The 18842-nt window shown below is 37.4% G+C and overlaps 3 protein-coding genes across 3 annotated transcripts; 1 reads left to right on the forward strand and 2 right to left on the reverse strand.

Moving 5' to 3' along the window:
- Window positions 1–218: 218 nt before the first annotated feature.
- LOC121802750 (vacuolar iron transporter homolog 4-like) lies at window positions 219–1152 on the forward strand. Its single transcript, XM_042202443.1, has one exon. It carries the CDS (start codon window positions 291–293, stop codon window positions 897–899), a length of 609 nt encoding a protein of 202 aa, XP_042058377.1. The 5' UTR covers window positions 219–290; the 3' UTR covers window positions 900–1152.
- Window positions 1153–7403: 6251 nt separating this feature from the next.
- LOC121805161 (actin-like) lies at window positions 7404–9602 on the reverse strand. Its single transcript, XM_042204949.1, has 4 exons — window positions 9464–9602; window positions 8882–8950; window positions 7773–8780; window positions 7404–7678 (listed from the first exon to the last, which is right to left on the reverse strand). The coding sequence occupies exons 2-4, from the start codon at window positions 8939–8941 to the stop codon at window positions 7613–7615; spliced, it is 1134 nt and encodes a 377-aa protein (XP_042060883.1). The 5' UTR covers window positions 8942–8950; window positions 9464–9602; the 3' UTR covers window positions 7404–7612.
- Window positions 9603–11100: 1498 nt separating this feature from the next.
- Window positions 11101–18492, reverse strand: LOC121804655 (ubiquitin carboxyl-terminal hydrolase MINDY-3-like). The gene is made up of 7 exons (XM_042204285.1): window positions 17749–18492; window positions 15426–15504; window positions 14377–14525; window positions 12865–12988; window positions 12512–12697; window positions 12223–12294; window positions 11101–12129 (listed from the first exon to the last, which is right to left on the reverse strand). The coding sequence occupies exons 1-7, from the start codon at window positions 18252–18254 to the stop codon at window positions 11329–11331; spliced, it is 1917 nt and encodes a 638-aa protein (XP_042060219.1). The 5' UTR covers window positions 18255–18492; the 3' UTR covers window positions 11101–11328.
- Between the last annotated feature and the right edge of the window lie 350 nt (window positions 18493–18842).

Genomic DNA, 18842 nt, shown 5'->3' on the forward strand with positions numbered 1-18842 from the left:
TTTATTATTCATCGAACTTATTTTGAAAGTTGCGTGACTAATCAGAATGGCCAAATTTCATTACTTTCCCCTCAGATTTTGTTCATTTGGGACTATACATGTAATACTACTATCTTATTCCATTAATTATTACAAAGGTGGACATGAGTAATCCCATGATCTCCTCATCTATAAATAACCATTTGTTGGAGGCGTGTGTCCACCACACTCACCTTTGCTTACTCCATCAAAACACAAACCATTCTTCTCTTCCTTCTTCTTGTTTTCAATTCAACTCCAATTTTTTTTCCATGGCTTCCAAGCTCCCCACCGCCCCCGCCCCGGAGCCCCTCGACGTCGAAAACCTCGAAGAATTCGACTACTCCACGCGCTCCCAGTGGCTCCGCGCGGCCGTCCTCGGCGCCAACGACGGCCTCGTCTCCACCGCCTCCCTCATGATGGGCGTCGGCGCCGTCAAGCAGGATGTCAAGGCCATGATCCTCACGGGCTTCGCCGGCCTCGTCGCCGGCGCCTGCTCCATGGCCATCGGCGAGTTCGTCTCCGTCTACTCCCAGCGCGACATCGAGCTAGCGCAGATGAAGCGCGACTCGGCCGGAGAGGAAGGCGACAAGCTGGAGGGGCTGCCGAAGCCGATGCAGGCGGCGGCGGCGTCGGCGCTGGCGTTTTCCGTCGGAGCGATGGTGCCGCTGCTGGCGGCGAGCTTTGTGAGGGAGTATAGGGTGAGGGTGGGGGTGGTGGTGGCGGCGGTGACGGTGGCGCTGGCGGCTTTCGGGTGGCTCGGGGCGGTGCTCGGGAGGGCGCCGGTGGCGAGGTCGGCGGCGAGGGTTTTGATCGGAGGGTGGCTGGCGATGGCGGTCACGTTTGGACTTACTAAGTTGATTGGATCAAATGGGTTGTGATTTTTTTCGGGCTAAATAAACTGAAAAAAATACTAGTGTGTTGATATGTTTTAAAAATTGGATATAAGTCCGCTGGTTTGATCGGTTAAATCGTGAACTGGTTAAATCGTGAACTGGATCAGTCTGATTAAATGATAAAAATTCAGATCGTTTTGGATCGGGAAAATCGATCAGTTTGATCGTGAATCATAGGCCGGTTGAACTAATGGAATGTACAAATTTATGTGATTAATTTTGTTTACTTTTGGCTTTATGATTCATATGGAATTATGGATTAGTATTTATGCAAAGGAATTAGATTCTGATCTGGGCATATAAATAAATATAAAAGAAAAATAAATTGGTAAAGTAAAGTTTGTTCGTTTCATATTTTTAAAAGATATTACTCCCTCCGTCCGCCATTAAGAGTCTCATTTCTTGGCAGCACAGGTTTTAAGAAATGTTAAGAAAAGTGTGTGAAAAAAGTTAGTGGAATAGGGGTCCCACTTGTATATATTAGTTTTCAATGAAATATGTGTGGAATGAGTTAGTGAAAGGTGAGACCCTTTTATCATTTATGGTAAATGTGAACCGAGACTCCTATTCGCAGACGGACTAAATTGAAAAAACGGGACTCCTATTCGCCGACGGAGGAAGTATTTTTTTACAAACTAAAAAATCACATGACCAACAAAACACCACAAGCAACAAGTCCAAACAAACAAGAACTAAAGAAAACTTTCAACACCAAAAACAAAATAACAATCGGAATTACACTCAAAATCAACAAAAGACACATAGATTGAGGCAATGCATAGACCTATAAGGAAAAGCAACCGCAAAACTAACTAGTGCCAACCAACAACTAGAACACTTATAACAATAGTAGACAAACAAGCAAGATAGTACAACAAACCAACAACTAGAACACCTCTAACAATAGTAGACAAACAAACAAGATAGTACAACAAACATACGGTTATGTCATGAGTTTCCATATCATCACCAACTTCTAACATCCTTTTGGATTGTCAATCAACTCCCCAAGCCACTCTACCTAGCTCATCACCTGTCGTTGGTTCGAAAATAATTATATTTAGGGTTTCATCTTAATAGTTCTGAATTCCATACACTTTTACCATTTTCTTTTGCCCACTTTGAATTTTCTTGTATTTTTGAATAATTCCACATTAACCAAACGATTTCTTCATTTTACTTACTGAAATTTCACGACATTTAAAAATATTTGTATACAAGTTTAGAGCTCTTTAATACAAAGACAAAAAAATAATTTGGATATGAAGTTTAACGTGACTAGAAATCTACTTATTTGTAATGTTTCTACTTTTTCATTTAAAACTACAAAGTAGTGGTAAAGCTAATTAAAGTGGCGTAGACCAATTTTCCACGTAACAACCTGAGAAAGAAACTCGGCTAGATTGCTACAACGAATCACAATTTAGTTGGTAAGATACTTCTTCTCAAATTAATTAATCAGAAATTTAAGCAATTGCAAAAAATGGTAATTCATATAATAAAGCTAAAAAATCAAAATAATAAACTATACACTTATTTCAAACATAATTTTTAAACACATTCTCATAACATAGGATTCTAAAAAGGAACAATATTTAAAATATTTTTTATACTCTTAAGAAAAGTGTATCTAAATTTATTGAAAGGTCGTTCGAATTACGAATATAGAGTAATAAATTTGCATAAGAAAAAGGACTCATGCAAAACTATTGTCGTATTTAATTTTATTTTTGATATTTTATGATTTAATGCATTTTTTTTAAAATTTACTTTTTGCACTACATAACTACATAAGAATATTTATAATTAGACACATTAATGAAACCAATATATAGAGATCTGCTTAACGAATTCTGAATCTCTGATTGCTCAGCATAAGCCACATTAGTTTTTGCAATTACAGGTTTCTCTGCTGAATTTGTTGTAAAATCATCAGTTGCTCATCAATGTAAGCATATATGAAGCTTATTCTGACAGCGGAGATAATTTAATTTCTATTTTTCGGTATGATTTTTGTTGATTTGATTGAATTTCGCTGTTATGTGATGCAGGGAGGATGCTGTGGATCAGAAGAAGGCTCTTGAGGAATCCTGCAAATCTAGATGCACAAAGCCTTATGTTGAATACAAGGTGCTTGACGAAATGTTTTCAAGCTCTAACCTTTCCAGTTTGAATAATCTGTCTATCTATGATCTATCCATCTAGAAATTTTGAGTCTGTTATTTGAATTATTTTGCAGCAATGAGTGATAGCTAATTGAAGATATTTTATGATTAATCATTCGAAGAATTTGGAATGTGGAGAGAATGTGTTTGTCCAGATGTGCCTAATTATCTTTAAAATTTGTTTTCAAACCATATTATGCTTCTCTCTATGTCTCATCATCATTCCTGTGATTGAAAGGCCTGGCATTGTATCACGAAAGCGTATAGCACATGCTACACATCGATTTCGATCAACCTTAAAATCAGATTGTATCTAATAGCGAATGTGTACATAAGGAGATATAGAAGTGTGAGGAAGCTCAAGGATTAGTTTTTTATTAGTATCAGTAATTATGAGAAGCATTCAGTTTTATCGTCGTCACTCATCCACTCCGCCCCCGGATAGTGCTGTCCAAGAGGGAAGGGCCCGACCTCTGTAACGGTGGAGATGAAATTACAATTACGACATTTTAGTGTTCATTCTAAGCTGATAAGAAAGAAAGCAAACTCTGCTAATTATCTAACATTTTGTATGGCTAGATAACTCGTCTGCATTCAGCTCTAAAAGCTTCCTGATTCAATTCGGTAAAACTGTGTGATATTCTCAAGTGACCAACTAGCATTGACATTATATCTCCTTATGTATGTTTTCCTATTACTTGAAATAGATGCACAAATTTTTTGGTAGATTGACAAAATAGGTCAGTGTTATCATGTACTCAGTGGAATGGCTGGAAGTTCATCTTTCGAACCTCTTTTGCTCTTAAAATTGCGATTTTCCGTTCTGCCTTGTTTACTACGCAGACCTATCATGGCTACACAGACTGATGTTTTCTCTGTTGTGCTCACAGCAATGTGTTAAGAGAGTTGACGGTGATGACTCTGGACAGAAGCACTGCACAGGGCAATACTTCGACTACTGGTCATGCGTAGACAAATGTGTAAGTTCTGTCAATTCTAATGTTTCGAATGCCAACTCTTTCCCATCCAATGCTCTCTGATGGTATTATCTGAACATAGGTTGCACCGAAGCTCTTTCAGGAGCTGAAGTGAGTGCATGGTGGTGCTCTAGCCTCGCCCGTTTCTTGCGCGCGTAAACTCTTTGCTGCTTCCGGCTAGCTCTTATAATCTAAATGCCAGTTAGCTGCTCTGTTGTTAACAAAACTTAGGCATTCCAGAATAAGTTTTGGTGCATTTGTTGAGTACATTAAGTTATTAAATTTAGAGTAATGAAATAAAGATTGGATCAACCATCAGTTTCTATGACCATAACGTTCATAACATTGTCTTTTTTTTATAGTTAAATCAATTGAATATCAACAAATGTGTTGTGTACATCATACTCTCGGGCATACCTGAGGAAGCATGCCAGCAAGGACAGGCTAAACAACTAATCAAACACAAAGAAACTCGGGCAGGCCCAATAACGAAAATACATAAAAAACCTCAATAATGAAAAGGAGCACCAAAGTGAGTCCACCATCTAAGCCTAGTATGGGCGGGCCTCATCAAAGCCCATTGAGGGAAAAACCCTTATGCGTCTTTGGTTAATGACGCATTTTTTTAAGTGATTAGTATTTGATAAAAATGAGTTATTCTAAACATTTATTTTTGGCAAATACATATTACTCTTATTGTCTATGTTTATCACCCTCGATTACTTTAAAATCAACACAAACTTTAAAAAATTAAATTCAATAAAAAATTAAATGCATCAATCCATATTATAAATATAATTAAAAATTATCTTTAGCCCTATCAAATTAATGCCCACAATATAAAAGTAGGAGAGTTCCTATTATTTTTTAAAAAAAATTCCACTCTTTTTATTTGAATTGAACCTTTCATATCTGTATAATTGCATGCATAGTTCAATGATAATTGATAATCAATTTGACAAATATTTATATGAACGCATATTGTTTGCACAACGACGGGTATATCTATCATTTTTCTTTGTTGAAAAGGTTTGGTTTTTGTAAATCATTTGGCAGACCAATCATATTTCTTGTCACAATTTATAAAATGTAATCATTTGTTACCTACCTACCACCACGTTAGGTTGCAGCGATTTCTTCGAAGTGTGACCCTTTTTGTCCCAATTTAACTTTTTTTTTTATCACAGTCTCCTCTCTCATTTTTGGCATCTTCTACGGAGCAATGAATTATAATGTTGTTGTAAATTTATAATTTCTGCATAAGTTAGAAAAATTATCAACCAAGATTAATACTTTAGCCATTCACATTACATAAGACATGTGAATATTTCAATAATGAGGTTGCATGTGATATTGAAACCTCTTCTTGTCCCATTTTGACAAATTGGTGATCCTAACTCCTCCATTTTTATAAGCCCTTTAGAGAAATTAAATTTCATAAATCTGCAAAACACGTAACAACATTAGGAGACTTTGGAGGTTCAAAAAGTTAAACGGGACATACATCTTCGTTCATGCCCCCTATATATCAACATTTGCAATCACTCAAAAATATACCTTCGAAAAAAAGTTGGAAAATACTACCCCTGCTTTTTAATTGATTTTCAAAAGAACGTCAAATGTTTAGTTAAATATTATCCAATAGCTCAAATTCATTTTACATTTATCGAATTCGCTCCCGGTATGAAATATGCTAATGAAATCAAAGAGTGAGACTTGTTTTTTCAATGATAAACAAGAATATTAAATATACAGTGTTGGGATTAACATATACTACTCCTAGTGGAATGTGGTGAATACTATCAAAAACGGTAAAAGTGAAAGGTGACAAATTTTTAGGGACGGACGAAAAAAGAAATAAGTGGCAAATTTTCAGGGACGGAGGGAGTATAAGTTTTTTTTTATTGGAATATGGTTAGTAATAGTAGACACTCAAAGTAAACACTGAAGTTGTCAAAAGTGTTGGCCCAATCCAAGCTAGTGGATGTGTTATTTTTTCAATTCTCATCAATTTTGCGAACCGAGTCCGGCCCGAAATCATTTTGTGAAATATATATTGTGGGTGGAGTTGGAGCCGTTGGTCTGGCTAGAATTTCGGGCCGAATTGACTCCTCCTCCTTATGGCGACTTGCCGTAGTCGAAATTAGACTAAATCAGGCCACTTTTGACAACCCTGGTAAACACTTGGTGTTTATTCTTACTTGGGACCAATTTCAAAATAGTTTTCTTGAGTTAGAATCAATTTCAAAAATGAGTTCTGCTTTATCAATCTAAAGATGATTTGCTAATAAATGTTAGAGAGATATTAACATACGTGAACAATTTGGATATCCTGAAAGGCGTGAAAACACTTTCAGATCAAATCAATTTGACGGTTTTACCAATATTTGATCGGATACAATTCAAGTTTCGAAGATATTCGTACGTTGATTATGTTATGTCTTTTTTAACCCAGAAATCGATCATAAGAAGAGGCTGAAAACGAAGAATCGCGTCTTTTCGTTTCACAACTGTTTTTAACAGTTTTTGGCGGGAATAATAAATTGCAAAATAGTCAACCCCAGCCAGGGGCACTGCCCCCGAACCCCATCTAATCATAACGAATTCAAATAAGTGTACACTCTGTACTTTCAACTTATTTGATGTCTCATTATGATCACGTTGATCAATCAAATTAATCTAATTACACTAAAATATCCAACAATAAACCAATTACAATTGAAATTTTGGCAAGACCTTTGCATCTTAGTAGTACTAATAAATAAAATCAATAGTAGTTCTAAATTAGACCTAAATGTGTTCAACGATGAAGAGAACAAGTCTTTGGTTGTTAACTTTCCAAGTCCATTTCATTATAAATTTATTAATCTTATAAACTACGTTGTGTTACTCAAGCTTGGCCACCTACCACCTACAAAATTAATGAATTACTTTCAAGCTAAGATTTTGGAAAAATAATTATTGTGCATATCACAACTCTGACTTTGCATTGAATCAGGTCTGGTAGCTTGTAGCAATATTAATTTATTATTACTGCTTGGCTCGAAATTTAGTGACGGATGGAGGTGGGGTCGGACGTCCCACCGTGGACCCATGCGCACCGTCGTAAATCCTGCCTCAATGATTCTCGTTTCTACTAATTATGTAATTTTGGATTGAAGAACAATATTTCAATAACATATCTAAGGTTAATAGTTTATTAATTTAGATTCATTGCAATAATAAGTATTGATTTGATGTGAGTACTAAACACTATATAAATTTGGTCAAATAAAACACTCCATTGAATTTGAAATAAAGAAAAAGATGAAACATCAGTTGCAACATATCCATTCCAAACATGATAGTAACAGATAAAAAGATGTAAAAAGTTCATTGCAACCAAAATATTACTACAAGGACTTCTACTGAGTACTGAAGAATACATATACTATAAGATAAATTACACTGTAAACATTCCAAACCACAACTAAGACCTTAGAGAAAAACTTCACAACCTCAAAACTGCAAACCAAATAGTCGACACGAAAAACTGAACGATACCTCGATCAACGTCTTAGAAGCATTTCCTGTGAACAATCGCAGGACCCGACTCATCATACTCTGCCTTCGCTATCCACATCTACACGAATATCAAAACCGAAAATCGGAATGTTTGGCAAAATCTCAAGCAGTGATAATAGGCATAGATTAACTAAAGAGAGCACGAAACGAACCTGCTGGAAAGTACTCAGGGATGCTAGGATCGATCCGCCTATCCAGACGCTGTACTTCCTCTCAGCGGGTGCAACCACCTTAATCTTCATGCTGCTCGGAGAAAGGGCCGTTATCTCCTTGCTCATCCTCTCCGCGATGCCAGGGAACATGGTTGATCCGCCACTGAGAACGATGTTTCCATAGAGATCCTTCCTGATATCCACGTCACACTTCATGATGGAGTTGTAGGTCGTTTCGTGGATCCCGGCAGCTTCCATCCCAACCAGTGATGGCTGGAACAGAACCTCCGGGCAGCGGAACCTCTCAGCACCAATGGTGATGACCTGTCCATCGGGAAGCTCGTAGCTCTTCTCCACGGAAGAGCTGCTTTTCGATGTCTCTGTTTCCTGCTCGAAATCAAGTGCAACGTACGCAAGCTTCTCCTTCACATCACGGACAATTTCTCGCTCAGCGGTTGTGGTGAACATGTAGCCTCTCTCGGTAAGGATCTTCATGAGATGGTCAGTGAGATCGCGGCCAGCGAGATCCAACCTCAGTATAGCGTGGGGAAGCGCGTAGCCTTCGTATATAGGAACCGTGTGGCTCACGCCATCACCAGAGTCGAGCACGATACCTGTGGTGCGACCACTGGCATAAAGTGAGAGGACGGCCTGGATAGCGACGTACATGGCCGGGGCATTGAAGGTCTCGAACATGATTTGAGTCATTTTCTCTCTGTTTGCCTTCGGGTTGAGAGGTGCCTCGGTGAGCATAACAGGGTGTTCGTCAGGAGCAACACGAAGCTCGTTGTAGAACGTGTGGTGCCAGATCTTCTCCATGTCGTCCCAGTTGCTCACTATACCGTGCTCAATGGGGTACTTCAACGTGAGAATACCTCGTTTCGACTGAGCTTCATCCCCTACATAAGCATCCTTTTGACCCATCCCGACCATCACTCCTGTGTGCCGGGGTCGGCCTACAATGCTCGGGAACACTGCCCTCGGAGCATCATCACCAGCAAAGCCAGCCTGTGTAGCACGATAAATAAACAACAAAAGGACACTCAAGCAAAGCTAAAATCATTGCTAAACCCAATTTATGCAAATCAATAAAGCAAATAATTGCTCACCTTCACCATTCCGGTACCATTGTCAACAACAAGGGGTTGAATATCCTCTCCATCCGCCATCTCAATTTACTGTAAAACAGAGGGCGTGAATGAGCGTATCTATTCAAACGAGTTAATCGATTCATATTCCTTTTCGAGAACTCCCAAGTTATACGAGTCATTTCCAGTTTTTGCCAAATATCAAATCTTTTAATCTCTATAACCTTTATTCTTTCTCACGTTTTGACCATTCTCAGCATGTTTGATATCAAATTAAAAATCACATAAAACTAACGATCTTCTAAATAATATTAACAAACATATAAACTGCAAAAATTATGTTAACAAAGAAACAGCCAAGGTTGCTTCCGTTACTTTTAAAACAACAAACACCGATTACTTTTTCAACACTGCAGATCGGAAATTTGACGAGATTCTGCGATAAACAGTCCGAATTAAGCGAGTAAATTCATAAATATAGCGCGAAATTAACACAAAAGCAATACGCTGCGAAGACAACACGAATCAATAGATCGAACACGATTAACTGAAACGGAAACGATCAACTGAAAGTTATTGATAGATTTCGGTCTCGTAACTCACCTACGATTTGCTTCGAGAATCGAAAGTTTGAATACGTAAAGCATAGAAAATTAGCGAGCTGAATATTTGAAGAGAGAGAATGACAGTGAGAATGTTGCATTTTATAGTGCACGAGTTCGAGAGCTGTTGCGATATGAAATGATGTTGAAATGAAATGCAAATGAAAATGGCAACAATTAGACTATAAATTATGGAAATATATTTAATTTTTTCAAAACAATATTACATTAATTATAGACACTATGACAAATTTATTGCTAATATTATATACACTAATACACATAATATTTTTATATATATTCACATCATCTTTAAATAAATAATACTCCATCCGTCTCATTCAAGATGACCACCTTTCCTTTTTTGTTTGTCCCAATCAAGATGGTCACTTTCCAATTTTGGAAATAACCTCATCCCTCCTTATTAAAATATTCAATTACATTTTTCTTCTCTATTTTATTTCATCTAACAACACTTCCTAAAATCTCGTGTCACTCAAGAATGTGGTCATCTTGAGTGGGACGGAGGGAGTAGTATAAATCTAATCATTTATGGGAGTCATTTCAAATTTGATAGGATTTCTTTTCTATTTTTCTTGATTACTATAATTAATTTTATTAATTGTGGAAATTATAAATTGAATATATAAACGATTATATATTATATTAAAATATAATTGTAATAATAATAATAATAATAATAATTTGAAAGTTAGTATTTTTTTATTTATGTAGATTATTAGTATATATCAAGAAAAAAGATAAGCAATTCAATCAAATTTTAAATGTCTAGCGTAATATGATTATTTTTTCTACTATTCATTTGAAGATTATGAGTATGTATATTTATATAAATATTATATTATTTATATGATATGATTACCAATAAATTTGGCATAATTTTCATAATTTAATGTAATAGTACTTCTTTTTTGGAAAAAAAATAGAATTATATTCTTTATTTTGTGTTTGCTCCTATTTATTTTCTACTACTAGTATATAGCAGAAAATTTTACAACAAACAAAAAATGTGTTGTTTTGAATAGTAAGATTCAATTTAAGGACGTGTTCCTTCTCTTTTGTGTGGAAAGCGTTTATATTAAAATATCATTAAATCTCTCAATTACTCTAGCCCCTACTTGAAAATTTGAAATAGTTAGATTTATTGCACCGCCCAAATTAAATCAACATTCCATTTTTGAAATTACTCTTCGTTTGAATTTTGAATGTCGTCCATGAATGTCATGACCCGAAATTATGATTAAACTTAAAATTTAGATAGTTATAATTAATTTTAAAATTTTAACCAGCTTTAAAGTAAATAAAGTGATATTTCTATTTTAGAAAATAATAAAAAAAATCTTTAAACTGTTCGGTTTTATGGAACTGAGCTTGCGGAAGGAGCTTTCAATTCTAAATGACTAAATCCAATGCATAAAAAAAATTGGAATTGAAATTGAATTGCAATTTCAGATTTGAATTTCATATCAAAAGTAGATAAATTTTAGAATTCTAAATAATAATAAAATTGGCACTTCACACACTCAAACACACACTGCACAAACCACACACTACATATGCAATGAACACATCGCAGATATAGTAAATTAAGTTAAAAATAAGAAAAGGGACTTTGTGAACTTGCAAAATCGTTTTGATTAACATCAATAAAAAGATAAAAAAAGGCTTCTCTAATTTTACAACATACAGACAACGGTATGCGTATATCGTTTCTTTGCTTTGAAAAAAAAAATTAAATTCCAAAACTCAAACAAATCCTTCTTCTCACTGGACATACAGTTGGAAAAAAATATGTAGTTTGTATCTTAAACAGTTGTAAGCTATAACATTAATGGGATGATGCCATCAGACGATGCTTGGTGTGTCACCTTCCCAATTGCAGACGGAACGAGGCCAACGCGTTCTGATGCAATCGACCAGGGGCGCGTGCTGACCCGGTGCAGGTTTAGATACTTCACCCGAGTCACCGGAATCTCTAGTGTCTGGGCCGGCCATGAATTCCTCGGGTGTCCATCTCGGGGGAACTGACACCCTCAGTTTCGTTATCCTAGGTCTCTGGATCGGGCTCTCGTTTCCCAATGCTTGGCTGCCATTCACAACCGATTTCGCGATCCCATTAAAATGGTAGAGATCGAAGACCTTCCTTCCCATGTGCCCGGTCGAATCCTTCATGCCTCCGAGGCTCTTGTCTAAGTCGAGGAGAGCCTGCCAAAACTCACTCCACACGATGAACCCCGTGCTGCAGAGATGCTCGATCTTGTCGGCTGGGAGGTTGATGTTCGTCTCCCTGATGACGTGATGGAAGCCTTCGACTCCAATGAAGCCACCGCCCCCGCTCTGATCTTGGGCATCGAACGCTCTCCGGATCTGTGATTCCCTGTATTCGAACTCGTTCTCGTCTTGGACTTTGGTGTCGAGAGCGAACAGGACTGTGTAGTGAGATTCGCTTCCGACCACCCAAATAGGCCACCTTGGACATTTCAGATACTGGCCGACCTTGCAATAGTTGAGCGACTCGAGGAGAGTGAGGAATCCGACTTCTACTGGCGTCGAGAGGCCCTTCACGAACATGCCGCCGCCCAAATCTATCTTCCCATCAAACACATTTGGAACTGCACTCCCGGAAAGCAAGAGGTTCACAATTTCCTATTTTGGCAGAAAGTCAAAACGCGAGAAGGTTAAAGACGAAGAAAAATCATAACATCGAGCATAGATGACAGCCTCGTTGTATAATAGTACCTGTGATGCATGTCCGAACGGAGCAGTGACTAATGGTAGAGTAGGATCGTCCCTGTCCTCTTGCGCATTATCCTGATAACGAATCAGGAATCACAATAAATCAAAAGGGATGAGCAAAATAATTTTAACTGAACTGCACACACACTGCGCACACACATGTATTGAAGCCTTCCATTTCGTCCACTAACTAAATCGAGGAGCACATATATTTATCGAAGAATGAATGAATGAGATGAGAGTGTCTTGGCCGATATAAGTGAGAAACCTGATATAGGAGAAGGCAACGTACCAGTCCTCGAGACAACAAAGCCGATATGAGAAAAAGCAACGCTCCCATACGGCTTCGAAATACAGGAAGCATGGCTTCCAGCCTCTTAATTGCAGTCGGCCATGAAGTGCAGGTATGCACTGTTAAAACCTTCTGCAAGTCAGCCCCAGATTCAACTGAAAGGCCTCCAAATACCTCAGCAATGACCTGCATAAAAAGCTATTATTAATCACAAGATCAACTTCATATGTGATAAGAGTACTGCATAAATTTGCACAAGAAGCATAAATGAAAACAATGAAGGTTGGTTCCAGCAGGAAAAAGGAACCCGAATAAATGTGACATAAAGTTTGTTGAAGATGATAAAAACGCACCTCATCCTCCGAGCGATTAGCAGACTTGATAGAATCAGAGCCGGCAGTGTTCAGAGACGCTATTACAGCTCTTTCACCACGTCCGCAGAGAAAGAGAATCTCGCACATACTCCTTACCAAGGCTCTGTTTGAAGGTAAAATACTTACTTAAAAGTAACAGTAGCCAAAACACTTACGAGAGAGTTGAAGTGAACAAGGGAAGGAAAATATTTAAGCATTATTTCAAGTAGAATAATAGATCCGAATAAACCGTGTCAGTTTCACAAAACAAAACTTTTCAATAGATGAGATAATCACTTTTCCAGATACAGTTTCCAATTCAAGCAATCTTTCAAAGCCCAATTTCTTAGGTACACTTCGTCCAGAGCCTTTGTCCTAGCGGCAATGAGCTTACATTATTGCATGAGGTGCCGAGTTCGAGCCCTCTTGACATCAGTTGTAATTTCCCCCTATCTATAGTATAGGAGTTTATTTGTAATTTCCTCCCTTATATAGGAGTTAATTTTAAAAAAATAATTCTTAGGTACACTTCTCAACAATTGTTAGTTTTGGCATCGGCCAAGATGTGTGTCTCCAAAGAATGAGAAAGACGTCAAGATCTAAAACACTCGGGCTCTGTTTGGTATCATGGAATTGGGCCTGCGGAATTGAAATTGGAGCCTTCAATTCAAAATCCAATGTTTGGTCCACAATTTGAATTCTATATCAAAAGTAGATAATTGGAATTCAAATAGTTATAAAATTGGGCACCTTTCAACGTGGGACAAAGATATGTTCTATGAGCTAAAGAGAATGGGGTAAGGCGCCCCTGCAATCAAACTAAAGCGCTAACACCCGGTTGGGGCCACACACGAAACAGTGACACAAACACAGCACTCACACGGCACACACACAGCACACACTACACACACACGGACATGGTTATGGTGCGATGAAAATGGACAAATGACAAGTCTTGCTTGAAGTTATGGAAGCATATATACATTAGTTTCTGCGCAAAACATCCCATTATCACTAATAACGGAGAGAACAGTTCAACCATATATCACCAGATATGGGTCTTTACTGTCATATCCTTTTTCCCAACTACTCCCTCCGTCCCACAAGAATCTGCACTCTTTCCTTTTTAGTTCGTCCCACAAGAATATGCACTTTCTAATTTTGAAAAGTCTTTTCTCAATGAGGTGAGACTTATTCTCCACTAACAATGCTTTAATTACTTTTTCTCTCTACCTCTCTCTTACTTTACCAATTTTACATTAAAACCCGTGCCGAACCCAAAGTGCATATTCTTTGGGGACGGAGAGAGTATTATGCTAGACAACGGGAATATATTTAACTGCATATCACAATTATCTTAATGTAATGGCACACAAATTGATACAATAGGAAGAGGGAACAGAAAGACTGGGATAATTCAAGCGAATTCCGGCCTAAAATGCCTTGTACAGTAAATCATAAGAACAAGCAGCAAGTAAGTCTCTGAAGGAGAAGGGATAAAAGTTTCTTGACCTGGATTTTTTCTCTTCCGAAAGTGATGAGAAAATATCTGCAGCAACAAATTCATTTATGGGCAGTTTTCTCATAGACAAATTTGACATATGCTGTGCAGCATTAACAGTATCTTCTGGAGAAAACAGGAGATACTTAAGTACAAATGCCTGCATAGCAATAGAAACTGCTGTTAGGGGACATTTTGGATCTGAAATAAAAAGTCACACTAAACGGAAAAAAGGATATAAGAAACCAGATTGACAGATCCATATTCTCAACGAAACCTAAAGCTTCAAGTATGAAAAGGACTTCATCTGGGAAGTGTTTAATAATCTATATCCCTCAGATTTTAAACGCACAACAATCCACAAAAAGGGAATATATACTTTTTTCCCAAAAATCCCCAAACTTATAAAGGAAAAATTTCTTAAAAAGGTTCCCTAGTAGAGACTAAATATCAATCATCCATTCATCTCCTTATTAGTACTCCCTCCGTTCCTTCATAGTTGAGTCATTTTTCTATTTCGGGAAGTTCCTTCATAGTTGAGTCATTTCTATATATTGTACTCCCTCCGTCCCACTAGAGATGACCCACTTTCCTTTTTGGTTTGTCCCATCCAAGATGACCCATTACTATAAATGAAAATACATTTATCTCTACTTTATTCTCTCTACCTTTTCCTCTCTCTTACTTTTTTATCTATTTATTTAACACACCCAACATTCCTTTCTAAAACTCCGTGCCGAAAAGTTTCGCCTCAACTACGAAGAAACGGAGGGAGTAGTTTCCAGATAAAGGGCTTAAGAAGCTTAGGTGAGTCAACCTCAAGTTATCAGTATTATATGCGCCGATAACTCTCAACTCATAACTTCCATCTTTACCAGAAGAATTATCATGGATGAAAGAATATATCATATTCCAAACCAGATTTTTTTTGAAGGAAAACATAAAATAAAAAGTGCTAACCAGAAAAAAATGATCATATCAAAGTTATGATAAGGCCATGAAAGGTAACACTTAAATTTATGTTAACTAGGAAGGTAAAATGAGATATAAAAGTTGTTACTTGTATTGCCGCTAACACGCCACAGGGCCCACCCTCATGCTGTACAAGCCCCATAGATGTCTCCGGATCATCACTGAACCTGCAAGGGAAGTCAGTTTTAAGGAGCTACAGAAGACACACACTATGTACTGCTTAACAGACGTGAAATAATTCAAATGCAACCACCATAACATTGATTCTAAAGATAATTAGGAGCCTTTGAAGACAAAGCAACAGACTTCAGCACATTCGAGTTTCAATAAGAACTCGTCATTAAAAAAACAGATACACTCGAAACAACTTTCAGGAGATGGATTTTGAATTGGCACGTATAAAAGTGAAGTATACAAGATCATGCCTGCTGATAAAATCAAACGGTTCTAGATGCTATTAAACAACTAAAGATCATGGTCAGTTCAATATATAATCTCGTATATTAACAGGTTAACAAATAATATGTGAGATTCATGAACTGACAGGGGGCATACCATATAGAGGTAATTAATAAAGGATCAAAAGGTTGGACTATAGACAATTAGTGCAACATGTATGACTTGACATAGGAGGTTTAAAAAAAGTTAAACTGTATCTCTCGACTTGTGCTATATATGGGTAATGGGGGGAAAAGAACATTATTGACGAAAGGACAAGGGGGGAAATGATATTATTGACGAAACGAAAAAAGCGGTGAAGAGTTAACGACAAGGGGGGAAATGACATTATTGACGAAACGACAAAAGCGGTGAAGAGTTGACAGACTAAAGGTCGGCGTCTATCTGGATGGTCCCTACCATGAGTAATTTTACCACCTACTCAGGTTAAATGAGGTCTTGAATATCATCAGCAGTGTTTCACAAATGCTTAATGCCCCGTCTTTGGCCTGGTCGACCTCATTCGCGTCAGGCAGGTCTGGCATCTTCTAAGTAGCCCATCATTTAATTTTTCTTTTTTAAAGTATGATAAACACACTTGCTTTAGAGTATATTCTGAACTACTATCATTTATTGGATTTACATTTTCAGATACTCAGTGCTTTAATATGGCAAAAAGTAACTTCAAAAGCTTTGACTTAAATAGTGATTGTAACAATGTTGATAGGGAGCGAAAGGCGGAAGTAAAACAAGAACTGGAATTTAATATCAAAAGAAGAACAATCCTACGAAGAGGCCCAATACAATCCTCCGAGGAGGACTACGGTTGATACCGTCATAAAACACTTTATTTTCTGAAATATCTAGTTTTTCTAAAGAGGAACTATTTATAGGACTCCAACAAACTCTAATCTAGGACGGTGAATCAACATATAAATAAACAAGGAAACAAATCCTCAGCATTTAAGTGATATTTGAACAATCTCCGTAATAATGAAAATAATCTCAAGAGATGATGGAGATCATTAGCTTGATCTCTATCAAATGTTGAAGATGATAATGGTATGATGGAATAAAATATGCGATGCCAACTAGACCTAAACCAAATGCTGGAATATTAAGCACTAGCTCCGCGATTTAAATTTATCTGAGAAAAATCCCTGAACTTAATTGAAGAATAGAAACATCTCTCTTGTTATTAAGTGAATGACAATTTGCAGACCATGAAGGAAAAACTGCATAGCAAAGAATATCCTACAAATATTAAATGAGTTAGTTTATGAGTTATACATTATTAAATATTGGATGCTTTCACGCCTTAAAGTTATGACACGAAATTGTAAGGTCTGCGTGGAGCACAACAACGTGCAACGTGCTTCATAAATACATTTACATAATCCCAGAACTTAATTGATGAAAAGAAACATCTCTCTTGTTCTTAAGTCTAGCATGAAGGAAAAACTGCATGGCAAATCCTTACAAATATTAAATGCGTTAGTTTATGAGTCATACATCATTAAATATTAGGTACTTTCATGCCTTTAAAGTTAATACACGAAATTATAAGGTCTCCATGGAGCACAATAACACGTAACGTGCTTCATAAATACGCTTACACTAATTGCAATAACCATTGGTAAATGAATACAGTTGATATATCTCTATTAAACTCCCATTTTATTAAAGCCATACTTCCAAATAAACTAGACCAACTCCGTTTACCTTTGTTCTCACTGACCTAATACCATATTTGATGTTCCTTTTCAATAAATTCTAATAAGATCTTCTACAGTTCTATATCAACAATCACTATACAATGATCATAGCATATCACCATTTTTGGTGGTGAAACAAGTTCAATCATTCTCTCCCCTTTCAAAATTCTAATCGATTTAAACATTCACTCCACATAAGCAGATTGAAATTGATCATAACATGAACTCTGCCACCAGCATTTTAACAACATAAACTACCTGATACCCTGATTGGTCCACTGCGTAAGCACGTCTTTCGAAACTCCATTGCCAAATATCATGAAGAAGAGCTCGTCAGCTTCCAACACCGATAACGAGATGTCGGAAATTCCACTTGTACTCTGCATTCCCTCCATACCAACGACACCTTTACCTCTACTACTAGCACCCTCTAACTCCTGAAACTTCACATCTCCTACACTCTCTACATTCTCCACCGCCGTCGCCATCGCAGCAACACTCTGCCCCTCCGCTAACCGTTGCTGTTCAACTTCCCCACCCTTCCCACTCCCTACTACACTACTCCCCGCAGCTGAGGCAGTACCCCTGGACGCCGCCATCCGCTTCTCCGCAGCAGCCGCCCTCAATTCCCGCTGCATACGCCGCTGGGAATCCTCCCCACCGGAACTGTCCCTGGGCTTGCTCCTCTTCGGCTCCGGCGATTCGTGCGGCTGTGAGTCATTTCTCAATGCCATCTTCATCTCCACGTCTTCTTGATCTACCATCGACGGAGATCAACCCGCAATTCAATCTCCAATCCGGAAATCAAAGCTGCAATTCGGTGAAATGAGCCAAGCTCGCAGCTTTATTCCAACAATTGGGGTTTTTGATAAACAAGACCTTCGAATTCGAGTCTTCTAACAAGCTACGCCTGCCTTTCAATGCCAATTCAGCATTTAATTTTCGGAATCGAGAAGATGATTAGGAAATAATTTGTGAAAGCTAAAATAGGGTTCCTAAAATCGAAATGAAAAGGGAAACATTTTCAGGTAGTTGGGAATAGCATTGTACGTCGTCGTTCTGTGGGAAACACGTTGAAATTGACGGTTTCACCCTTGTACAGATACGCGAGTTGCGGTTACATATCAGGGCTAGGATGGGAATGTAATGGGCAGTTAATGTTGATATGTCGTGATATACTTGGCTTATTTGGTATGCAAGTCCTAAAAAGAGAAGTCAAAATTTTTCAATTTTTTTTTATTAGAGCAAAGTTATATTAAGTGATATGAGTGGTAATACATTTTTTTTATTAGAGGCAAGTTATATTAAATGATACAACACTTTTTTTTATTAGAGGCAAGTTATATTAAATG

Source organism: Salvia splendens, chromosome 5, assembly GCF_004379255.2.
Source record: "Salvia splendens isolate huo1 chromosome 5, SspV2, whole genome shotgun sequence".
Lineage (NCBI taxonomy): Eukaryota > Viridiplantae > Streptophyta > Magnoliopsida > Lamiales > Lamiaceae > Salvia > Salvia splendens.